At 28.3% G+C, this 27,759-nt stretch overlaps 1 protein-coding gene and 1 pseudogene across 12 annotated transcripts in view; one reads left to right on the top strand and one right to left on the bottom strand.

The window, feature by feature from the left end:
• LOC129958405 (uncharacterized) overlaps positions 1–27,759 on the bottom strand; it is a 152,862-nt gene that overhangs the window by 81,936 nt on the left and 43,167 nt on the right. For 6 of the 12 annotated variants that reach the window (XM_056070884.1, XM_056070885.1, XM_056070873.1 and 3 more), the window contains exons 2-3: positions 22,497–22,559; positions 8,572–8,626 (exon numbers count right to left, since the gene is read on the bottom strand). In XM_056070884.1, coding sequence (XP_055926859.1) covers positions 8,572–8,605 — 34 coding nt within the window. In that variant the 5' untranslated portion in view covers positions 8,606–8,626; positions 22,497–22,559. Of the gene's footprint in view, positions 1–8,571; positions 8,627–17,743; positions 17,847–22,496; positions 22,560–23,786; positions 24,081–24,345; positions 24,805–27,759 lie in introns of those variants that run through there. The other 6 variants (XM_056070876.1, XM_056070874.1, XM_056070879.1 and 3 more) reach the window with 6 other exon arrangements.
• On the top strand, positions 11,952–14,761 carry LOC129959310 (uncharacterized; annotated as a pseudogene).

Here is a 27,759-nt window from a genome sequence, read left to right on the forward strand (position 1 = left end):
AGTATCTCGAAATTTTTCCACTAGGCCTACCGATTTTTTTCCAGCTCAGTCGATTGATCGTCATAAAATAAGCTCACATAAAAATAAAAAATTAAATTAAATAAATAAAACTTCAGATGAAAGAAACTTTCGGGAGTCGTAAGTATAAGGACGAATAATTTGAACGCCTGAATTTGTTGAAACCATGTTTTAGACCTCCCCAATGTTTGAAATAACTTTTTAGTAATTATATCCGCTTGCCTGCGAAAACGTAATTTCATATATGGAACGAATTAGTACAATGAAATTTCGTATTTACTCTTTACACACACACACACCAAAAAAAAAAAAAAAAACATTTCATCAAGTTTTGGATTAAATTTGAATACGAAAAGTCCTTAGGTCTGTCTATACGCCCTCGTGCTTGCGTAATCATTGCTCAAAAATGCTATATGCATGAAAATTAGGATTAAGTTTTTATCATAAAATTTAAAAATATGTGTCTGATTCTGATCAAATTCTGCCAAAAGATTGATTGCCAGGAACCTCTAGATTCCTAAGATTGTTCAGAAAAGCAACAAGCTGGATACACGAAATTTTTACACTAAGACTGTAGTAATAGCAATTACAGTAGAAAAAAAAGCAATAAAAAAAAGGAGTCCGCATAATTTGCACATGAACCTAATATTCGAGTTTCAAAATTGAACAGGATTAAAGGCACAAAACCCCTAGAAAGAAGTGTGAAATTCTTAAATTAAAAGGAATCAAATATAAATATATCACAGGACTTTTTATTATACATTTATATTTAGGTCATAAATTTTGCCTTTTTTAATTTTATTTTAGTTGTCTTCGTGCAATACTGTTATGTGATGTCAACAAGCGTTTTATTGTCTAGTTTAAAGGTTTGAATGAAAATGACATAGGTGCAGATATTGCTAATTACAAACAGCAAATTAACTTGAAGGAATAAAGAGCAGTTTTTTTTTTTTTTTTAATATTATAAAATGAGAGATTCAATGAGGATAGATGGTTGATTTAGCCTTAGGAGGGATATAACAGTGGATGCATTTGAAATAAAAGAATTCCACATTCGCATCACAAGAGAGGAAAATTATCATGAAACTTGTTAGTCAAGTTTGTTTAGCAATTTTGATAGACAACACATCTCGGATCTGTTTTTCATATACAAATGTAGTACAATCCAATGCCCAAGCTCTAACTGCTATGACAGAAAAAGTGAAGACAAATTTTATGGACTCTCATTCTTGTGGTATTTAATTGGCTTACCATTTTTTAACTTTGATTTAAAGATTAAATTTCTTTGAGTTGCGCCATCTTAATTAGCGTATTTCACGAAAAATATAAAACCCTATTTGAAGAACAGAGGCGAGAATAATTCCAAGCAATAGGATATCTTAAATAAATAAAAAGTAAGCATTCTTTTTAATACCTTGATAAAAAAATATTTCACTGTGAAAAACAAACATTTGTAACTATCTTTCACTTTCATTCATAAATAAGGCATTGCGTATCGCCTGTATTTAAAATCCTTATGTCAGACGAAATCTAATATATATATAAGCTACAAGACTCATGCTTAAATCTTATTTCAAAACTTAAATATATGCGTTATTTGTGCAATCAGCTATAGATGAATAAATCTCAGAAAGAACGATAGGAAAATATAAAAGATTTGTTAAAAATCGCAATCCAACAATGTACTTACTCTTTTGTCTAATAAGAAATTATATACTACATCACTTATTTTACTAATAATTTTTTTTTTTTTTATGAAAAACAAAATTTTACTTTTTATCAAAATCCCCTGATATGGAATTTTTTAAAAATCCCTTTCATACTGGTAGTTAAAACTCATATATTAAGATTATTACATAGATAGAAACAATCAAATATTATAATAAAGGACGTTAACAAGTAGGCGGTCAAAATGTTACCGTTCAGCAGTAGATTTTTAGAAGTTTTTTATAAATATATCAAAACCTAACACAGCTATCCACGTAATGTTCCAGATTATGATGTTTTAGTATCTTAGCTTTACTATCATGTAAAAACGTTACTATCTTACGAGTTACTTTTTCTCGTAGTCGTGTTCCAAAATCTATAAAAATATCATTTATTTTAATACATGTATTTATTTCATCTATTTTTGTAGCAAAATTTTGTTCTACATGAATTAAAAAAATCTGAGAAATATATTATAAATTCCTGGATATGACTAGATTTTTAATGATTCATTTAACATTAAAATTGCCAGTTTTCACAACCTTGTGACTCTCAAAATGTTCAACAGAAGCTGAGAAAATTGCTTTTAGAGACGTATTTCATGACGAATAATCAATTGAGTGAAAAAAAATTAGTAGGTCTGATGAGAACATTTCGAAATCCTAATTAATTAAATATGTAAATTAATTCGATTAATTTTTTTAATCTATTTCCATTGATACCACTTTTGTGGAAATGCAATAATAAATATTCAAGTTATTGAGGTATGCCAATGTATGTATATATAATACTTTTGATTCCACTGTTGTTTAGAAGTTTAAGATTACGCACTCAACGATCCATAATAAATCAAATACTCATAAAAATATAATAAACATATTATGAACAATAAATTTTCGAGCTATAACATAATAAACATAGTATAAACAATAAATGCTGCAGCTATATGGATTGCCAATTTTTTGTTAACGACTGTAAAATAGTGTATATCAAGAAAAACTTCTTTTTTTTTTAATTCAAAATTTGAATTCTATAAAAAAATTTCCACTACGATTTCATGCTTACCAAAAAAAGTTTTAGTCCAATTAAAAAAATATTTAGGAATCCCGGAATAGAACAAAAATTGCAATTTTTTCCTCAAGCACATAGATTTTCAATTAAAAAAATATAAATGGAGAGCAAATGTATGTTTTTAAAAATATCAAGTTTAGAGTGGCAACAAGCAGGAAAAAGGTATAATACCCGTGTCATGTAAAATTTAGGCATCCCGGATTAGTAGTAAAATTATCGATTTTTCACAAAATAAAGGTATATTGCTGACGGTTTTATTTACTTCTAGTTTATTTTCTAATTACCAAATTTTTTGTAACAGCACAAATAGAAACTATTTTAAAATTGTTATGTATTCATTAAATCCGTTTTTTTTTAACCAGTGCTTATTTTTGAAGTAAGAGAAATAATAATAAAAAAATTTTAAGTAAAAAATAACTTCGTTGAAAATTTTTTCAAATATTATTCAATAATTAAAAATATGTATCTTATCATTATATTAAGAAATGAATAATTCCATCACTATTTCTGGACTGTTGTAGCTGTAAACGTGAAGACATGTTTCGTTCAAATTGTGTAAGGTGTTCTTGTCCAGCAATCTTGATCTAAAAATCTGCCTCGCTGTTTGAAATTCCAAATGAGCTTAGAATCTTCTGTAATCTATTTTACAATTCTTTCTACTATTTGTGAGTATAATAGAACTTTTGACTCTTTTATATTCCTAATCCCTGTAGCAACAATCAGTTCTAGCTCTGGTTTATTTTAGTTAGTTATGAGAGATGGTTACGTTACTATTGTAGACTTCCAAATAGTATGATACAGAATGATCAAGTAATAACAGGAGCTGTTGGAGCCCTGTAGCGTGTTATGTACTGGAAGAAATATAACAAAATTTGGCCACCATACACATTAAAGTATGCGGTTTTGATTTACCAAGAAAAAAAAATTAGTACCAAAAAACTCCGATAGGGGAAATCCTGGTGCTGCAAGCGCATAATGTGTGGAAAAAGAATACATAACTGCTAATGGAAACAGTAAATAACAACACACCAAATATCAATGAAAAACTATTGTTACAGTGCCCGAAAAAATTATAAGGACACGCGAAAAATCGCCAAATCTAGAAGCCTTGTTTACAGAATCGTATGCAAATTTTTGCAGCAAAAATAGAAGTAAAACTAAAATATTTTATGCGTAAAGTATTTAAAATTTTCAATTTTAAATCTGCTAAAATTTAAATTTTAATTTTTAAACCTAAATGAAAACGGAAAAAAGTATAAGGACATTGCTTTTTCTCCCGTAATTATTAAAAAATTTGCATATTTGAAAGCATAAAATGACAATTCCGAGTTAAAAGATTCATTTGCGAAACGAATTTCCCACTCGGGGACTTTCAGTGTGAATTTTTAAACGATGCCCAAAGGAACTCAACTTTCTGACTCTGAAAAAGGAAAAATTGTTGCTTTTCGAGAATGTGGATTAAGTGGATGGGAAATTTCAAAAAGAATCAAGAGATCTAAAACGTTGGTTTATAATTTTCTAAAAAATCCTGGGATGTATGGTATGAAAAAGCGAACTGGGAGACCAGAAATTCTCACTCGTCGACAAAAAAGAATGATTGTAAGGAGAGCTTGCGAGAAAAGAGAAGCCGCAAATGAAGGTAGACAAAATTTGAGTTTACCATGCTCAACAAGGACTGTTCAAAATGTTTTGAGTAAACATCCTCAAGTTTCTTATGGAAAATTAGTGTCACGCCCTCCTCTTACAAATCATCATAAGAAAAGAAGAGTTTACTTTGCCAAAAAATACATTTCTCTTGGTCAAAAGTGGGCTGATGTAATTTTTTCGGACGAAAGAAAGTTCAATCTTGATGGACCTGATGGTTTTCGTTATTTTTGGTATGATCTGCGAAAGACCAAGAAAGTGTTTTCCAAGCGTCAATATGGTGGTGACTCGGTTATGGTATGGGGCGCTTTTGCGGCAAATGGAACCACTCCATTTGTATTTATCAACCGTAAAATGAATTCGGACAGGTATGTTGATATGTTAGGAGAAAGTTTGTTACCTGAAGCGCCATTAATTACTTCAGGGGACTATATTTTTCAGCAGAATAATGCTTCGATACACGTTTCTACGAGTGCAAAACTCTGGTTTGAAGCTAATTCTGTAAATTTACTTGATTGGCCGGCGAGAAGTCCCGATCTTAATCCAATCGAAAACTTAATGGGGACTTCTAGCCCGAGAAGTTTATAAAAACGGCACACAGTATCAATGTACACAAGATCTTGTCGTCGCTATCAAAGACGCTTGGGAAAAAATATCTGTGGACATCTTAAAAGATCTTTCAGGATCTATGACCTCTCGGCTTATTCAAGTGATTTAAAAAAAAGGTAGTTTTCTTGATTATTGAAACATTTTTTAAGTATTTTATAACATGTCCTTATAATTTTTTCCGTATTTCCTTTAATGTTAAATTTTGTAAAATCAATATTTTGAAGCTAAATTATGTTTTTTATGTGGTATAAGTGTTATCACAAAATTATGCAGCAGCAGTAAGAAATATAAAACGTTCATTTAGGTGAAATGGAAATAAAGCATATTTTCATGCAATTACATGTTGTCCTTATACTTTTTTCGCGAACTGTATATCAACTTACAATTTTGGCTTAAGGTGACCACAAGCTTGATGTTCCAATAACTGCATGCTGTATACGTGGTTTTCGACGGTGGCTCGCAGCATATCGGCATTTGTCTATGTAACGTTATTTCATCTTTTAAAGTAGGAATGGCGGGAACATGTCCTTGATACACAACGCCTTTCAAGTGAACTCAGATGTCATCAGTTAATGGGTGTTTTCTTATGCGGATAAAATTTCAGGATCTTGTGCAATATCTTCTGCATCGGCGTGGACGGGGTATCTATCTGTCGTGATATAGAATGTGCACTGCTGATTACCTGCTTATTAGCTAATGCCTGATCCATAACGACAGTTGCAACTTCTTCAACTTGTTCCTGCCTGATAACTTTACGCCCTCGCCCTGGTTGCACATCAAGAATTACTGTTGTTTCAAATCTTTCAGCCATTTTTTGTAAGTTATTTAAGGTCATCGGTCCTCTACGTAGCTGTTTTAACCGCCAGTATTCATGAAGAGCATAAATGGCATTTTCATCCCGCTGATAAAACAGCTTGACTAATAAGGTGCGTTCACGTAGTGACAACGCAATTGACGGACAAATTTTTGCAGAATGACATAAATTCCCACAACCCTTCCTTTTATTTTCGATGTCATGTCACAAAGCACCGATATAAGCAAATTATATAATAGAGTTTTCGATCGCAGCGCCAAGATTTACTCTAACGGCGTGTTTTGGTACTAATTTTTTTTTTTTCTTGATAAATCGATGCGCATACTTTAATGTGCATGGTGGCCAAATTTTGTTATATTTCGTCCAGTACATAACACACTACAGGACTCCGAACACCTCCTGTTATTTCTTGATCACTCTGTATATATAATTCACTGCCTCAAAATTAACATATGGTAATTTGAAGACCCTTTCTTCTCTCAAATCTTATCTTCATCTTATACGTACTTGTAGCATTTTTATCATCTTAAAGAAACGTTGCGATGTATAAATAGCTCTTGAATAACATTTTATAGTGAGCCATGAGGGAGCATAAGCCTTCATGACAAATTTAGCAATTTTCTTCATCTGTGGAGTTTTATCAAATGTCGCAAGGAATAAACAAAAAACTTGATTTGTCATTGCCAGCCATCTTGCATAGAAGGGGGGGGGGGCAATGACTTTCGGGGTTTCTGCTCTCTAAATTCTTTAGAACATTCGCCTGTTATTACAATATGACATATATTCTAGAGGTATTTTAGACCTTTGCTCAATTTATTGAAATCAGCCCCTGAAAAAATACTATTTTATTGCATTCAACAGTTGATAAATCTCGACAACTTCTTAAACATCTTTCTATTTTGTCCCAAAAAGAAACAAGTTTCGAAGTTGAACTATGGAAGGTCACTATAACTTTCCTGATGGGAAATTCCTTTAAATGAAATAAACAAAACGCTGCTTGTATTAGGGGTTTTAACGCATTTTCGGACTATGAAACTGATTTATTAAAGGCTTCGATATTTGTTACGATACCATTAAACTAAGAGCTTTAATATTTTTCCTAACAATGAAATTTTCCACCAAAATTTTAATATTAATGATACTACGTCTTTCAAGAGCTCTTTTCTGAATTTATACATTCTAAATATGTTGAATCTTGTCTTTCAATCAAACATATGTCTTCTTCTTGCATAGCTAACGTAACAAATTTACACTTACACTTCTTTACTTTTTCTGAAGTGCAACTAATATCTTCATGGTATTTCAACCTTTCACGAAATACTTTCGATTTATCTTTCGTCATTTTGACAGTACAACATTTAAATCCTGTAAAACAGCACTTTCTAGGTGAGATCTTGCTGTATTGGATAGGAATCTGTGGTCACAGGCTCAAGAAAAAGAGCTGTAGATTTTCAGACACATATCTCCAATGTAAAGGGGAATCGATATGACAACACCTGAGTGTAATTATGTCACAAAATATGTTTTTCTCTAGTTTAAAAGAATATACTGCAATATAGACAGTAAATAAAAGGATATTAACCTAAAGGTGGGTTGTAGTTTCTAAATAATGCGTATTGGTAACAAAATAATAATAATACGGTTTCCGTATAGATTCCAGAAAACCTATTAAATTTGGCATGACAGCTTTACTTTTTTTACTGACGATTAAGATTCCAAATTTTATATTTCTGCCCTGGGAAAAAATTCACCTTCTATTCTATTATGTTATCTTCGTTATTCAGTCAGATAATTAACTTTACTTCCATAAAAAATCTTTTTAATTTTTAAGTTTTACTTCATTTCATTTTTCTTACTCCAAAATTAAGTTTAATTTCATAAAAATAAAAAAGAGGGAGCTATGAAAACATTTCCATCTTAAAACAGCTATTATTTGTATGGTAAAATAAAAATTCTTAATTAGAATGTAGATTAGAAATAAATGAAATTATCAACAATAGATCTCCATTTCGTAAAAAATCAATAATATTACTACCAATCCGGGATATCTAAATTTTACAGGGAACAGATATTTTATTATTAATTAAAAATCTAAATTTTACATTTTTATATTTAAAAACAAAATTTTGCTTTCTATTTATGTTTTTAAAAGAATAGAATCTTTCTATTTTTTTCTTTCCAAAAAAATTCAAAATTTAGTCCCATTTATAAAGATCTAAACACTTTTCGATTTAACAAAAACTTTTTTGGCAAATATGTGACTGTAGTGACAACTTCTTATCGAAATCAAATTTTCAATTAAAAAAAGCTTTTGTGTTACATCATTCTGTAAATTATAGGATAAATAACATTTGCTCAAAAAATACGAGTGTTTGATAGTCATACTAATGTATATCAAATTAATGTCGATGAAATTAATTCGGAAAACAATCAATGGAAGATATATTCAAAACATAGATGAAATTCCTTCTAGGAATTCCCAAATTATACACAAAAGAATATCTTATTTGTATATTGAAATTATTTAATCTAATAGAAGCCAAAATAGTCGGCCTAAAAATATATTGGAAAATTAACAAGTTTTATGAATAGCTTTTTCTTTAGTATAACTCAGCCTTAAGAATAAAAATTGGGCTGTTTTTAATACATTTTCATCAACATACAATAATTTTCAGAAGTTATATTCTATTATTAATGTAATACAATACCAGAATCCTCATGACTTTTCCGTTCTTCTTCCATTTATATTCAAAGTAAGAACACCTGTTTTCAAAAGAAAATTAATAATATTATTAAGAAAAAATTATAATAAATTTAAAATTTATATTTTGCAAAAGATGGAAATTTGTATCAAATTAATCACTCATCAATGTATATAAATAACAGGGAAAAAAACTATTTTCATGAGAAAAAAATATGTACTTCCACTTTAAAATTGCCATAGCAAATAATTGATAAAAGTTTTAAAAAGTTTGCAGATTTTGTTAAATTCTCAAATAATGAAATATTGAATTGAAATTTTTTATCGATACATAACATTTGAATTGCACCTACGAGAAAAAAATCATTAGTATAAAATTCATGATATTATTATCTGGAAAGTAGGGTGAACTGCCCTCCAAGATCTCCAAATTTAAACTCGTTGAATATTTCTGAAAAGCTCTAGGGAGGACATTTGCTTAACTTATCCTCCTCCAAGAATCTTCCAAGAATTGAAAATTGCTCTATAGAAAGAGTAGGTCAGAGTGAAGTAGGAATTCATTGATTTCCTCATTCTCATTTTGGTTCTAACTTTTGAAAGCTATACAACTGCAAGAGGGTACCATTCCTATATTAATTTTACGTTCGATTTTGAAACATGGATTTATGACAATCTTTTTTTGATCATGTGTGATCATATGCGCGGCCATAACTTTATATAACTAAAGCTGTTTAAACTATTATAACTAATACTCCCTGTTTCATTTAGAGTTTTCGATAATTTTTCTCTTAAATAAAATAATAGCGATTTAAAATAGTTGCCTAAATTAATGTATTAATTAATATTGATTTAGATCTTCAACTTACAACTAAAATATATATTGCCATTATCCTTGATATCAATACTCTTACGCTCCAATTCACTAACCCAATACGGCCATCCATAACCATTGATTACAGGATCAAATCCTGCGACTTGCAAGAAGTCGTTTTTCAATTACACTCTTCATTTTCATTTTCTGCCAGTCTCTAAAACCATCTATAACCTTAACATATTATATAAGTAATTCTATTCCTATTCTATATCATTTAAGTAATGTTTTCAAGGGGCCGCGATGGTCTGGTGGTAAGATCCCGGCTTTATTGCTGAGAGATTGACAGAAAAGTGTGCACAATAAAAAACTAGCAAAACGCCCCACCGCTTGTAGTGCACTGAATTCTGGAGAGAGGAAATCATCGGATCATCCTCGTTATCTGACAGCAGTTCAAAATCAATTCCAAAATAGCCCTACTGTTTGCTTTTAAATGGTACGTCAAAATAACTAAACTAAAACTAAATTTATGCACTTTTAACTTTTTCCGATTGTCTTTTATCTATTTCAGATAAACCCTTATAAAATATATTTCTTCACTTAATTTTCAACAAATATTTCTCTGAAATCGGATCAACACTAAGTTTTCTCACCTAATTCATCAGCTAAATTTTGTAAGAACATAGTTTTTCTGGTGATTCTGATATAAGTATCATTATTTTTATCTAACTAAATTTAATAAAAACAGTTTTTGAAAGTACACTTTTATTATTGTACAAAACAGCAGATTTTTTTAAATTTTAATTATTTTCTAATTTTTAATATTGAGATCAATTAATTCCTTACAGGTTAAGGGGTAGAGCCCAGGGCACGGAATCAAAATTTAATTTGTCAAGTGATTAATTCGTAATTAAGATCCGAAAATATTAAAATAATTTATTGTCACCACGGGCACAGAAGTATATAAAATTTCAAACTTCTAGTACAGTCCTCAAAAGGAAAGAAAAAAAAAATGAGACACATTATAACTAGACTGTTTGTCATCACATCTTTACTAAATTAGATAGACAAACAGATTAACCTAAATTAACAGAAATTTTCATATTATGCCAACCTTCTTCTCTTTTTTTATTTATTTATTTATTCTTTAATCGATTGCTAGTTATGAAATAAACTTTAAAAAAAATTTAAGCTGCTGATGAAAGATTTGAAAGTTATAAGGTTTTGGAAAATGATGCTTCCTATATTAAATGAATCGTGAAAACGTTGGGTGATATCTCTGAAACTATAAGATATTTTTCAAATTTTTTTCGGCTTGTTATATATATATATATATATATATATATATATATATATATATTTGTTAATTCTTAAATACGATCGTGAGAAAAATGTTACTAGTAACATAGTAAAATATTTTTTATAAGAGCAAAGCTGAAATACTAGAGCACTGTAATTCTGAACATCAAGTACATAGCTATAATAGATTTTAAGATATTTATTAAAAAAACTGCAAAAATCCTACTGGCAAACGATAACGCTTTGATGCACCTACCTGTTGAAAATTCAGTTCTATTTTGATAAAAGTTAACTGCTCATAAATTTCATTTTGCTAAAAATTAAAACATCGTTCACTCATGCATATTTGGATTAGCTACACCATTTATTCAAAAAACTTTAGAAATAGAACAAGATTTTTATGGCTGCCTTCAACGGTAATCAGGGAAGCAAATTCTTGGCGAATTCTTGGCATCATATATATATATATATATATATATATATATATATATATATATAATATGTAGTACATATATATTATGTAGTTTGGAGATCTTGGCGTAACCTGAAAATCGCCAAGTAAAACCGAGAGGCATACAGAACTATATTTCATGTATGGAAGAAAATTGGGCAATAGCATTGGTTCGCACCGCTGCGCAGTCTGCTAAGAGAGTGTGATGTCATTAGATGCGAACTTCGAAATAGTTTCAGTTCGTATTGCTAGGACTGTACTTCGTAATTTTTGAATAACGGATTTTTGTGCTTCGTTGTGTGATCTCTCTCTATATATATTTTTATCCTTTATTTCCAGACAAAATGGATTTGTCTGAGCATATTCGTATGAATATAATAGCCAGCAATTTGAATTCGAAAATGAAATTGTCGGAAACAATGAAATAGTTTCCATTAGATGCAACTTAAAACCCATTTATGATTTCAACGAATGGATGAAAGTATTTAGAAATTCAACAAATACTCAGTGGAACAGTAGAAAATCATGCCCTTCAGGAAAAAGATTTGTTTGCTGGTAAGCTGAGTTTCGAAATTCATCTTAGATTTCCTTGTGTAATTAAGGGATTAAATTAAGCTTTAAATATTAATAAAGAATTTTTTAAAATGTATTTTATGCCTCTTGGTGGACACTTATAAAGTGTTTTTTATTGGCATTATTGCAGGAAAAATCACTGTGCCAACATAGCTCATTCAATAAGATGCTATTTACCAAAAAGAAGGAAGGAATTTCAAAAAACTGCTGAATATCTTGCCTATGTTATGGTGAAAATAAAACTAAATACTACATGCATGAGAACAGAAGACGATTTTCTAAGAGTAAGTTGATTTTAATTTATAATTATAAATTTACAGTTTTTAGAAATTAAGTTTATTAAGTTCATATTTCAGTTAGTTCAATTGATTTAGGTATTTTTATTGAATTATTTTGTTATTTTATCTGTATTTTAAAAATTGGGGATTTTATGTTTATTACCTTTTTAAATGCAATTATATTTCATTATAACACATTTATTTCCAGAATTTGACAGTGTAATCAAATTATCGCCACTGGTGTAAGAAATGTAAATTCATATATCTATCCAAAAAAATTAATGTGTTTAAAAATTTTTCATTGAAAAAAAACATAAAATAAATTTCTCGATAAGTTCGATATTTTGGTTAAAACTAATTATTTAGGCAAGACTTTCATAATGAAAATAAATTAGAGTGTATATTTATTCTGATTTTATATTGAATAAATACTGTATTTGAGCAATCATTTTTTACAAGTAAATAATTCTAGGAATTTAGTCTATAAATCCACTCTCTGCATCAGGTCATCTTTATTTATTCGATAGAAGTGTATCAGTTTCAAAATTTCACTTTGAACCTTTTCAGAGGAGATTAGCTAAAATAATCACTATTATTCCCTTTCATATACACATGATTACTGAAATTTAAAGATTTCTTCCTCCTGAAAACTACAGAGAACAGTTCAAAGATTATTTTAGTGATGGTACAGGATTTACAGAAGCAGCCAAATACCACAAAGAAATTCTGAAGTCAAATTTCCAGCCAAGTGTTCTGGCAAATAGTAGGATTAATCCTATTCGAAGAACAATTGAATATTTGTATGAAAAATTAAGTCTTCATCTGATATCTCAGAATGGGCCTGGCATTATTAAAGCAAGTTGCAAATTCTAAATTTAAGATGTAAGTGGGACATTATTATAATGATTTACAGTATTTTTTTTAATCATTTCATAAGATGACTTGTATGTTTAATTTTTATATTTCATATTTGTTTAATCATAAACTTGATTTTTGAATTTTTTTAGACATTTGTGATCAATACATATCCATTAGCATTTATGTTATAGTTTGAAATGTGAGGATACACATGACCAATAAAGTGCATACTGCTTTCAGTGATTGGCTATGATTGAAAAAGTAGGATAAAATGAATATAAGCGGATTGTGCTTAATTATTTTATGAGCTATGCTGAACAATTTTATTTAGATGGCTGAAAAAATAGAGAAGCTGATATCAGAAAAGTGATGCATGCATAATCAGGTTTATAGACTTTTATATTGGATAAATGTTATTATTATGTATTTTCTAACATGTAGGTTACATATGCCTTTCTAAGAGCACTAACGCTTTTTGAATTTCTTATCTTTTAGTTATTACTTCCTCATTACTTATCAGATTGCATCTTTTATAAGAGCTCTTGCAATTATATTAGATATTTGCTTATTTGTTATGAAGTAAAAATTCATATTTTTGAAACACTAAAATAAACTTACTTTTTATTCCAGAAATTGAAGGGAAAAGTAACATCTTAAGAAAATAGCAATATAAAATTTGTGTATGAAGAGAATCCTTTTGATGTTGTGGTTGTGACCCCTGTTATAAAAAGATCTTGCATCTTATCAACATCATAAGTGATCATTTTTGTCGATTCTACAATTTCCAGTGATGTAGAAAGTCATTCTGTGACATTCATACTGCTACAGGAGCAGATTGATCTTCGTCGTAAAAAGGCAAACAGAGGATTCATATAAACAAGGCTTTGCCATAGTTTTCAATATTTTTAAAGAATCAGCTTTCCATCATAAAAGGAATCCTATATCATTGCCGATGATTCAGCAGCTGAAGTTTCTGTTTTAAAGGAAATTTGACCTGTAAGTCAGCATTACCTTTGTATTTTTCATGAAGGACAGAATTTTTAGAGATGACTTTGAGATTCTAAGAATGGTCTTCTTTAAAATAATTATAGATCTCAGTTTCAGAAAAGAATGTATGCCAAAACACCAGCTTGTGCAGAACAAGCATATTTTAATGCAATTGGCTATATTGGCCTTAATATTCCAACTTTTCCATTATGGAATCATTACTTGCTCAAAAGTTGGAATTGAAAGGAATTGTGATGTCTTACTTTTCAAGATGAAACTATCAGAGATCTCAGAAGTGACCATAAGAATATTCAAGGATAAAGTTCTATCACAAATTAAGACATATAATGTTATTACCTTTACTGACTTCGGTTCAACCACACTGGAAAATTATTATAGCAGAAGATTATAGTAATTTTCCTAATTCGTAAAATGCAGTACCAAGGTTTTTTCTTGGAAAAAATGAGCTTTGGATTCAACCAATCCTATCAAGCCAGATCATATTAGAAGTTGGAAGCTAATGAATGTCTATTTTCTTTTCTATGTGGTAATGAAATGTACTCTGTTGATGTTTTAAATACTTATGATTCTTGCTCTTCGGTTTGGGAAGTTTTGGGAACACCAATTTGCTGTTTATTATTATCACAGTGTTTATGGTAAAAACTTTCCTCCAGTTTCAGCAAAAGAAAAACATCAAAAAGTGTATTCTGCACTTGGACAAGAAGCTCCGTCAATTGATTTTTACCAAACGTTTCGATTGGATGTACGTAAAGTGTCAACAATTAATAGGAACAGTAAATCTCTTGAAGGAATTCCTCCTTTCACTTCTGAATCACTTCATCTACAGTAAGCCATTCTACAGATTATAACATTCATTCATACAATGATAAAAAATATTCATGAAGGGAAGAATTGCATGAAAAATTGACGAAATTATTTACTGATGGTCTGGAAAAATTTAGATTTTTTTGAAAAAGGTACGAAACTCTTATTCCATGTTTTATTTCTAAACATTTATTTGTTAATTGACAACAACTTAAAAAATTTGAAAGCTTTTCTGTATCATAAGCTGTTAATGAATTAGAGGAATTTTTTTTTTTTAATTTGCGTGAACAGGATAATGCCTTATTGACTAACTTGAGAATCTTAACAAATGCATTAAATTCATAATACAAAAATTAAATCTTGAAATTTTTCTAGAAGCATGTTATTCTAGGTAAAAGAATTTCCACTTTTACATGTTAATAATCATATATATTTTTCAAGATAATTTTTTTTCTTTTTAAATTTTTATAATTTTTATTATAGGATATTAAAAAATGAAATAAAAATTGTCTGTGAATTGTAGATATCTATCTAGAAGTTTTGTAATAGTGAATTTTAAAAGAAAAAACTGTGGTGTTAGTATAAGTAATATTAATACAACAACAATGCTCTGAAGTCACAACTTATTTTCTGCAATTTTTTATCCTCCCAACAGTTTTGGAAAAGGCTGTAATGCATCTAGAAAAAATATTAATTGAAGGACAGTGGGAAACAATGTTGACAACTCTTGGCAGTAATGTTCTTCTAAAGAAAAAGATTGGAGTAGCTATAAGAATGCAACCTATATCCATTGAAATTACAAGAGGCAACAAACGACAAACATGTGGTCATCTATTTAAAGGACTTCAAATTCTCAAAAAAAGAAAGCACAACCTCACAGAAAATATTACATTAAATCAACCTAATGCTAAAAAACATTAGATCTTTTCCTGAAAAATCTTTGAGTTATTATTCTATTTTTTATGTGTATATTGCACAGTTAAAAAGTTTAAATTTATCACAATATTTATTTATATATTTTCTCTACTTAGAATGTAAAATTTCCTATGAGAAAAATGTTTTTGTTGTTTCTGTATATACGTAGATAATGTCAGCAATGAAAAAAAAGTATATTAAGATACTGTTTGTTTCGGTATCCTAAGACGACCACTTTTTGACAATTTCATCTCATTAAGGGTTGAGATGTGGAAGGATAAGCGCATTTCTGGAATTCTCCTTATTCCATAAATTCTCCCATTAGATACATTTTTTTTCACGTGTATGCGAGGTGTCATTTGTGACCACATATTATTTAAACTCAAAATTGCGTATTGATATGGCTAATTCAAGTGGCAAGAAAGCTTCCAGGAACTGTACAAACAAAATTTTATATAATATCATTAAATATTGTGACCAAGAAGCAGAAAATGAGTAATTATTTATGCCTGTTGCATATTCTTCAAAACGAGTCAGTCAAATTTCTGGCGTTTTTATTAGCACAATTAAGAAGATTCGACAGGAAGCAGGAGATGAACTTTGCCTAAATTTTGCTTCACAAAAGAAAAAAAAATGAAAAGGCATGTTTTTGAAAAAAGATCAATTTATGAATTCAATTGTAGCATCATAAGACGAATTGTGCATAACATTTATGTCAAGGAAAGAAAAATCCTTGCTTTGAATAAACTGCTTTCAGTTTTCTAAGAAACTAAGTGAAGTAAGGGAACTTTCAAGGAAAATTCTGCATAAAATTTACTTTAAATGATAAAGTTGCCAGAATAAACGGAAAATATTAGTTGAACATGAGAACCTAATTTTAAAGAGAATTGAATTTTTGAGAACCATAAAAAGATATTGCACAGAAAATAGACCAATAATTTATATTGATGAAACTTAGGTCCATAGTAACTTGACTTTTAATAAATGTTGGCAGTCGGAAAATGTATATGGCATACTCCAAATAGGAAATGTTTCATGTTGCATTATTGTGCTGTGTGCGGGAGGCTACATGGAATTTTTGCATAAAGCAAATCTCATCTATAAAGCCAGTATTATGAAAGGGGATTATCACAGATAGATGCATATTTTTTAGAAGTGGGCAAAAGAAAAATTGTTCCCTAATTTGTAAGAAAATGCTGTGATTGTAATTCATCACATGCTATATCATACTGTACAGGTTAATAAAGTTACAAATTTTAGTATCCACAAAAGAGAAATTTTAGATTGGTTGTCAGCAAATTATATCATTCATTTATCTGATTCTTTTAAAATAGAATTATTATAACTTGTAAAATTAAATGCTCCCAAATTTAGGACTTATAAATTTGATATTATGTTATAACAACACAGTTTTCAAATACTTCGTCTTCCAGCATACTATTGTGACATCAATGCAATCGTGTACATTTGGGCAGATATAAAAATTAGAGATATCAACCCCACAGCTGACATGGAAATGAATCAATTACTCCAGAAAACAGAAAAGTTCATACATAAAATATCCAATGATCAGTGGCAGTCTCATTGTAAACACATTAAAAAACTTGAAATGAAACATTGAGAAAAGGATGTTATTATTGAAGAAATGTCCCAAACCCTTTAAATGTCTTTAATGAATGAAGAAGAAAGTGATAGTGAGTATGATAGCAAAGCCACCCTGTCAGCCAAAAGTGAGGAAGAAGGTATTATAGGTAAAATTTTACTAATTAATTTCATGTAATATATTAAAAAATAATAATATTTTTAATTAGAAAAATCATTAATAATGTTTTTTAAATATCAAAATATATAAAATATCATATAATTTTTTAAATAATATTTTTAAGATATTCCATATTTACAGCAATTCCTTTAATTATAATAAAATGTTTTAAATAGAATAAACAGTTGATGATCCATCATTGTTAATCTTAAAATATTGTCAAAAAATTTAATAACATATAAAAAACTAAGCATATTGATATAAAAAAGATTATTATTTTGTCAAAAAGTAATTACCAAATTTTAAGAATAGAAATTTTTCATTTATTACTCGTAATTTAAAGTTTACATTACATTAGATAAAAAATACTTCTTACATTAGATAAAAATTGCTAAGAAATATTTAAATGTACATTAGTACCTTTTTCCTTCAGTGTTACTAATTATCTGCAATGTTTCTCTCTTAAATCCATTAGTTATCCATATTTTCTTTGTTGTTAAATGTAAACATCTCCTCTTTTCATCTGTCCTCTCACACCTATTTTGATGAATTAAACCTAATCAAAGCATGTGCAAAAGCGCAGAGGGATTAGAATCTGTTGTCTAACATTAGTATTTAAATTGCTGGAAATAATTCTAGAGTTTATAAACACATTATCTGTAAGTTTTCAGGCAAACTTGTACATTCTAAAATATTCATAAGTTTGTTATTTATGAAGCAATAACAGACAACGAGAAAGCTCGTGAGCGATCTGTAACAGATGGGACACGAGACAGTTCGTGAGCGGTCTTTAATGTGCTAACGCTTAAGAACCACTTTAAAATAGATAGATAGAAAAGCTTTTCATTTCTATTCTCACATTATATATTTTGCTGATAAACGTAATATTGTACATATATTTGAAAGGGTTGCTTCTTGTCGTTTGTTATGGAATTGTACGGTTGTTTTCAATAAATATTTTCTTCATAGAAATTTTTTTAAATGTGATACCATTGTTTATATTGATGCTTTAAAAATATAATAAATACTTTACCTTTCAAGAATATTAGAATTAATTAAAAGTTATATTTGTCATAAAAGTACTAGAAATAGTCTTTTTAATTAGTTACACTATAGCTTCTTCTAAATTTGTTATAAAAAATGTAAACATAGTTTTCTTTGGTATAATGTCATTAACCTAGTAAATCTTTGTACTTGACATAAATATTATCATTTTCTTTTCATTATTATAGTTTTTTTCTAATTGCAATTGTAAATATAAACGCTATATTTTTGATTTATTCAAATTTAATTTAAAGTTACCACTATTGTATTGATTTGTTTAATTTTTTAACATATTTTGTAATGTTGATTTTTATGTAAGAAAATGTCAGTAAGATTTTTGTAATGTTAAATTTGTATTTATTCATTATCAATAAACTAAGCATTTTTCAAAGAAAAAAGGTTGGTCATAAATATTTTAGTAAAAATTAAATATTATTTCTGTACATCAAATCAAAAGGTTAATTTTTTTTAGTTGAGAAATAAATTATTTTGACAGATCTGATAATTCCAGGATCAAGTCTTTCAGAATCTAATTTTTTCATTCCTGGTACAAATGAATTTTCTTTTATGTAATAATTCTACAATAATTTTAATGTCTCAAGCGCTTTTTATATAAATTTAATCATTTTATTGCTCAATTCATCATTCTTATTTTACTCCTTGGTGTTTAGAATAATACATTAATTTATGATGCTCGTTTTTTTTTTATTAAATTCAAAACTCGAGTTGTATAATTTCATATCAAAAACCATTTAAAAAGCAGAATAATCATAATAAAATAAACCCTAGGATCTTGACACCTATTACAGGTAATAAAAATTCATTGCATATTTTCAAATTCAATTCTTTGAATTCTGTTTGCTCTAGTTTTTCTTTTCTATTTACTTTTTCTGTTTATTACTTTTAGATAGTGATATTTTATGGTCTATTTAAGTATTTTAATAATAAGTAAAGTGCATAATAAAAATATTAAATAATAGCAAAGTGTCTGATAGTTTAATTAGTTGAAATGCTTTTTAATAATTTAAATACTAAGAATATCTAAAGATTTGATCTATTAAAAAATAGCAGGGGGGGATAAGTTTATTTTTAACATTACAGTGTGTAGCAATTCATATTTGTATCTTTTTTTTTTCATAATTTAAATTTTTTAATAAAGTTTCAATTTTTTTAACTGAAAAAATGAATATTTAGTAGTAAAGAAATTCAATCAGTGCTTCTAAATTGATTTTTAGTTAGTGCTTCTAAATTGATTTTTAATTAGTGCTTCTAAATTGATTTTTTAATTGCTCCCAGCACTATTTGTATTCTGATACATTTATAAATCTTTGAGTCATTCAAAACTAACAATAAAAAAAATAAGCTATGCAGGATTAAATTGGAATCACTGCAATAATCCAAGATCTTTGACTATCGATAAGTGGAGCAGAAAATGCATCATACTTCAGTAGAATAATAAACACAGAATTAAAATGAATGATACATAGAAAAATGAAGATGTAATTTTTTTTTTACTTTGGACTAGTATAAAAAAAACCCTGCTACATATCAGAAAAATTTAAGATATGCCTTAAATCTACCAAAACACTTACTTCACCTATTCATTTATTTCCTTTGAAGTGAGAGCACACATTTCAACACTGAAGGAAAAAAATATCCCAATGGAAAGGCTGTAAACAACTTACTACAATATGAACAATTTATTTTTTATGAATTAGACTGATAAATTAATAGCTGATAAACTGCTGTTGCTTGGAATTAAAATAATTTATGCATGGTATTTTTAATGTAAAATCTAATTTTGGATAGATTATAATGCAAACAATCCTGTTATTACTTTGCACCACATGATTGACTGCACTTGGTCATTTGTTTGCTGGAAGATGAAGGATATAACATTATCCTTTCTTTTAGTCTTTTAGACACTCTTAAATTAACTATTTTAATTAAATAAAATAATTCCAAAAGATAAGAAACAGAAAATTCAAAAAAAAAAAAAAAAAATAGTGGCAGAATGGATCAGAGTCTTAATGTCATGCATTTTAAAATCGTCTGCGTTAAATTTCAAAATAATAATAATAAAATAATAAGTACGATTGAAGAAAACGTTGTACAGTATTTAATATTATTAAAAATTTTGAATTTTAACTTGATATTAAAATATTTCTTGTAAGATAATTTTCTTTGAAATTAATTCTGAAAAGCGACACATTTTCAGTTAATTACTAATTACTTAATATTTGTATTTTGAAAAATTAATGGTTCTTTTTTTTCTTGTCATAAAAAATTACAATGGAAGGTTTGATTGAAATCGGAGTTTAGAAGATGTGGGACATAGATACATTGACACGATTTCATTTATATTAAGATAGCATTTTGTAAATTTGCGACACAGTAAAATGGTTTCTTATCTAAGTAGCATGAAATATTTAAAATTATTAAACGGAAAATTATAATGAAAAATAACAAACAGCAATATGTGCATAACTAAGATATATAACATAATACTGCAAAGAGTTCAGTCGAATTCATTCAGTTTAAGCGATCTATTTATAAGACGCATCAAATCCAAATTGTGCCGAAAATTTAAGCAAGAGCAAACATGACGTCACCACAGGAGCGAACCAATGATATTGCCGATTTTCTTCCACACATGAAAGAGGGTAGGAAATGGGAATATACCGGTGGCATAAAAATAAACAAGTGCCGATAAAACAAACGTTCAAATTAATAGCTTTTCATCTTGTGTTAAAAAAAAAAATTTCTGAATTTCAAAAAAAATTATATTTAAATAATAAATTTAGAAACAAGAGTAGTACACATTGATTTGCAACCCATCGAAAAAAGGAATAACAGTGTATAAACCCCTCCCATTGAACATGCTGCTGCAAATAATGAGGAATACAGGTAATATGGATGTAAAATAGATCCTGTTATGAACATCTTAAATCCTGCACCTCACAAAAAGCTGCGTCTGTCGGCGGCGATGGGACAGCTTTACTAACATAAACAAATCAAGTTTTAAAAAAGTTTGCAAAAACGGAGATTCTGAATATTTCACTTCTCCTTTATCGCACAAAATAAAAAGAACGCGCAAAGTGTTGAAATATTAATTGCTTAAAATTTCAACATTTGTTGAAAGAGGAATGAAATCGCCATTAATTTGCCTTGTATTATTGTTTAAAAGCTCTACATGGTTGTGATTCTGGCAAAATACAGAATTCATAAAATACTTAAAATCCCGTAAACATAACTATGCTGTCGAAAGTGAAAGAATGCCTTTTGGACCTTATCCAAAATATACTAAAACCTAATTGCCAAATAAATAAATTTGTAAAAATTTCAAATTCTTTGAATCACAAATTGTTAGGATTTCAATGTGAATTGCATTGAATTATAAATGACCATTATTAAATAATTTAACGAAAAAATGATCAGTTAGTTGTCATTTATAAGAATATTAATTAATCATTAAACTAGTCATGCTAAATTTTAAGTTACTGATCATATATAATAATATTTGGTTGAAGTTTATTATTTTATTATAATCTTATAATAAATAATTATTAGTAAGTAAATCATTAACTAATAAATTTAATTAATTTTTCAATTTAATTCAGTGATTGTTCTCTTGATATGATTTAAAAAAATGAATAAATGAAAACATATGCATTTAAATAATGGTATTAAAATAATAGAAATTAAACTTAAAATAACAAATCTTCATTAAGTAATCTTTTTAATGTGATTAAGTTAAAAATATGTTGAAATGCGAAACTAAATTTTGCAATTGTTAAAAGAGAGCCCTCATAATGTGCACTGCATTGACTGAAAAGTGTCTAAACTATATAGAAACAATTTCACTTAATTTTAGAAAACTAAGCGCAATCCTCAATTATTGAAAAGTGAGTGTATTTTGCAAACATGCAAGCAAGTAGCAAAGAGATGTATTAAAAAAGGTTTGTAACTTAGCTGCCAAATAAAGAAATTTTTTAATAATTAAAATTGTCTTAATCACATCAGAATTAAAATGTTAATCTACAATGAATTATTAAAATCATTATTAAATAAATTACTGTATAATTAAATAGTTACATATAACATATTAAAATATTAATAATTCCATTACCTTGTAGTGGTGTACTCCACTTGCTGACTTTCAGTTCAGAGAATGATATAATTTCTTTGGCGTCTGTAAAAAAAATATTATTTAATACATTTATTTATGAGTAAAGAAAGCATTAATTCATAATTTTGGTTAACTTTTCATTATGTTTTATTATTTTAAACATTTTTCAGTGATATAGATATTAAAATATAAATAAACAAAAATTTAATATTTTCACCAGCAATTAAAAGTAAAAAATTAAGCTAAAATAATATGTCATTAACATGTTGATTTAGTTAAAAATGTGTTGAAATGTGAAACTAAATTGAGAAATTCCTTATAGAGAGGGGAGCCTCATAATATGCACTGCATGGGGCTGAAAAATGCCTAAACTATAAAGAAGCAATTTACTTTAATTTTAGCAAATTAATTGCAATAATATGTATTAAATGTAATTGTAATGTAATATGAAAAGAAAAATGTTTTGAAAAGAATAGAAAAAAATATACAAGTAAGCAAGTAGTGTGAAAAATGTTATCAGTTTAGAAGCCAATTAAACAAACTCTTGTAAATACAAATTTTCTCAGTCACAAATTATTAAAAATACAATGTAAATTTACAATAAATTATTAAAAATTAATGAGTAATTAATTAGTTATGACTTATTAGAACATTAATTAATCATTTAACTGGTCATACTATATTCCACTTGGAAGATCCTGTATAATAATATTTGTCTATTTTCCATTTGATTAAATTTTATTAATACCTTATAATCTATCATAATTAATTTTTAATGTAATTACGTAAATCAATAACTAATCATTTCAATTAATTTTTCAAGAATTTTACTACTTTAGAAATTTTTTTCTATAATATGCATAATAAAAAATGAATAAATAAAAACATTTATATTTCCATAACATAATTAAAATAAAAGAAATTAAGCTAAAATAATAAATCTTTAGCATGTTAATCAAATTAAAAATGGGTTAAAATCTAATACGAAATTGGGCAGTTATTAAAAAATGATTCCTTATAATGTATATAGCATGCAACAGCAAATTTCGCCATTGCATTAAAACCATTTCAGTTAATTTTCTGAATATTAAAGACTCAATCTCAGAAAATTAGTTGTTCAAACAAAACAACAATTATGTAAATATCAAGTATAATTGACATTTTACAATTCCAAAAGTCATCCAAATCATTAATATAAAAATGTAAACAAAACGGTACTGATAAAAAATAAGGTTCTTAAATAATTATAAGCTACTGAAAAAGTAGCAGAATATTGAATTCATGAAATACGTTTAACAGAAAGTATATAAGAACATTCTTCAAGCGTTGTCGAAAACGAAAGATCATTTTTACATTTGCCTATGTAATGTGTTATTGACATCAGACAATTGTAAGAACCAACACGCACAGTTTCAAAATAACCATAGGAACAATTTCAATAATCAATCATTGAAATAGAAAATATTCATTCCGCCGGGAAGGCCCTCTCAATAACTGTAAGTGTCTGTCTAAAATAGCTTGCGCCCAAAATGACAACGCCTCCCATCACCGCCTGGTTGCCGCGGATGTCCTGCAAGTTTTGATTTAAAGCCTCTAATGCATGCTTGTGTGACATTGTGCACTGGTCCCATACTATTAACTTGCACTGTTGCAAAAGAACTCCCCGGTCGCGGTTTTTGGTAATGTTGCATGTTGGGGTATTTTCGCTTGCAAGATTAAGCGGCAATTTGAAAACGGAATGTGCAGTCCGACCACCGTTAAGCAAAGTTTCAGCAATGCCCGAGGAAGCTACAGCCAGAGCTATATTGCGGTCCTAGCGACTAGCAGAGATTCAGCATAAATGTCTTACCCGTACCTCCTGGTGCGTCAAGAAAGAATAATCCCTCCTCTTCACTGTTACTCGGTGCAGAATCGTTTCGTAGACTTGACGCTACTTGGGAAGAAATAGTAGTATCATTTCATTAAACTGCACTTCTAAGACCCCGGTGTCGTAATTTAGCTCCTTCACAACTTCGCTTGATAATTCCCCTCTTCGCTGCGGTGTGGGTAGGCCGATATCAGAGAGACATTTTCCAGATATGGAAATCATTTTATCCTAAATCAATACCAAGCTCAGTTAATGATTAGGTCATTTGAGTGCCATCCAGCCTATGCACGATATCTTCTTATAAAACGTCTTTGTATGTATCCCACAGCTGGAGGGGGTTTGACAGTCCGCAAGTGCTCACTAAAATTACAAGCAGGTCTTCTAACTACTTTCACAGCCCGAGCTTTATTACTCCTCTTCGAAAGATTAGATTTTCGTTTTCTGGAAATTTCGAAAAAGTATGAAATAATAACAAATAAAATTTTTTTAATTAACCTAAAAAATCGATGTACTTAAAACTATAAATAAATTTATTAAAAGTATATAATAAAACAAAATAGAAAATGAAGTCCGAATTTCTTTAAAATCAAGTCAAGTCTATTTTATTTATCGATCGTGTTTGAGATAGCAACAACAGTATAAAACACATATTTTTTAAACTTTTAATTAAAATGAAAATATAGTTGTCAACAATCAGAACACACTACGCATGCGTGAATTTTCAACACCAGTTAGGGTAACGCAATGCAGATTAGAAATTTTTTATTTAAATAATTCTGTTTTATTTTAATTTAAAAGTACTTCAGAATGAATCCGAAAGATCGATTAATTAACAATTTTAAATTTTAAATGCATCAAACACTAAGAAAATGAACAGAATCATTTGAAATAATCTATCGAAAGCAGGCTAAGCCTAGCTTCATTAGCGTGGGAAAGAAAAACAATTGAAACCCACTCATTTGGCGATGGGAAAATGAAGACTTTTGGCGGGAAAGTTAGTTTTTAATTAATAAAAAATTAACTACTCAATTAACCGGAACAGATAGTAGCCAATGTCCTATTCCAGCCTATAATCTATCCCTGTGCTAAATTTCATCCAATTCCGTTCTAGCGTGATTAACTAACAAACATCCATCTATCCATCCAAACTTTCACATTTATAATAGTAGTATAGGTTTTGACTAAAATTCTGTGCATAATAACGTTTTCGAAAATGAAATGTAAATTTTTAGCCCTTGCCTGACTACATTCACTTTTTATCAACACCAGCATGTAAATAAAAACCGTTAACCAAAGAAGTAATCTCATTAAATTGCAAAAAATTAGAACACAAATAAAATATTTCAGTCATCAGTTTACAATTCAAAACGCCATACAAATATTTAAACGAAACGGAATATTTATTTAATAGAAAGATGAGCTTGTTTGAAAGCTATACATGGTGTACATTACTTTAATGACTACGATTTACTAGATGAGTATTAATAATTATAATTTATTCAACAATCATAAAAGCAAGCTTATAAAAAAATTAGAAATAGAGCTTTTACCGCACTCGACCGAATAGTCACCTCACTCGATTGTTAGTCAGTCCTGGAATGATTTTATTTCCCGCCTTTCAATATATATTTATATATATTTACTTTTCAATTTCTGTTAGTTTTAGCGATTCGTGTATTCTTTTTATTTGTTCTGTTACCCCCTCTACCGTTATTAATTGCTTCAGAAGTGAGGGATGCACAGCAAGTAATACGAACTGTAATTCCTAGAAGAAATGTAATAATAACAGAAACAAGAGTAGAAATTCGTACAAAAATAAGTATTTTAAAAGAATTGAGTTAAAATTTCCGCTATAATTATTAAATTACCAGGGGTTTATTTTTCTCTTGGTATTGTATTCTGGTGAAAATCTTTCGTAAACTTTAACAAAATGCAGAAAAAATGATTATATAGAAATTTTTTGAATTCTATCTTTGTTACATTAATTTTGATAATACCATGTTTTATTTATCATTATGACCTCTGATAATATTTGCTCGAAGTTGCTATAAAATACTACGTGCAACTATTATAGAAATGGATGTTTTAATTTTTCATCTTAAATGGAAAATTATACGAAAATATTTTTGCAAAATTTCATCATAATACTTAACACAGTTCTTGCTGAATAAGTTAGTTCATTTATAGCATTTGAATCTATACAGAATTCGTCTCGAATTTAAATTAGTTAAAAACATCACTTGCAACCCTAGAGTAATCAGGCAAATCATTATCACAAATCTGAGATTTCTTAACGAATTTTGGAAAATTGGATTTCAGATTTTTTAATGAATTTTAAAACTGTTAATGTATTTTGCCCGGGCTCTGAAATAAAAAGATGATTATACGGGTGAATTAATTAGATATTGACTGCATTGATTTTTTAAGTTTTGTATATGAGAAACTTATATGCGACAAGACTCATCAACGCGTAGAATTACAAAGTATTTCAATACAGGGTGATTCAAAATTCCATATAAAAATCGTAAGAGATAAAAAAAAAACTGAATAATTTAATATAAACATTTTTTAACATGCTTTTTATTATTACGATAAAATGTATTATTAAACAATGGATTTTTTTATTTTATTTTTTCTTCTTTTAAATCTAATTTATAACTCATTTATTATTAATATCATAGATTTTAGCTATTCATTTTTTGAAATTCACTGTCGGATGGAACCACAATTATGGAATCAAACTTCAATTAAATCATTTGATTAATTAATAATTTAGTTCTAAAAATATTACGTTAGTGCATTGTAATAGAGATAACGCAAATCTGCAAAATTTGAAAATCGTGCACTGTAACAAATGACTGGAAAATAGGTTGCAAACTCAATTTTCTAACAGGAAACTAAATAAATGTATTTAATATCAAATTAAAATAGGAAATGATATCGGAAACGCCAACCTGATGAGATCGAGGACACAATTCGCCAGAACTGTATTTGGGCTGCAGTTCTTGGTCGTTGAGACGGAAGTTGTAATGGCAGACATGTTTACCTCATCGAAAATCTATGATTTGTAAGAGCTTGAGCAATTGTTTTAAAACTATGGGAGTGCAAGTACTGGTCAAGTATAAAATCGCATATTAAGACTTTCCATCATTACTGGTTTATCATTTCTACATTTCCCTTGTGTTCTGTCGGTCATCCGGGTGACACTTTTGGCCATACATTATTATATTATTTTGGTTTTATTATATACTAAATAATTAAAATCATTATTAAGTAAATTAACATATAATTAACCTGTCATTTATAATAGAGTTGAACATTGGTTATACATTTTACTAGTTCTTATTTAACAAGTCCTGCAAAATAATAACTTTTAATGTTATATTTCATTGAAGT

This window comes from Argiope bruennichi, chromosome X1 (genome assembly GCF_947563725.1).
Source record: "Argiope bruennichi chromosome X1, qqArgBrue1.1, whole genome shotgun sequence".
NCBI lineage: Eukaryota > Metazoa > Arthropoda > Arachnida > Araneae > Araneidae > Argiope > Argiope bruennichi.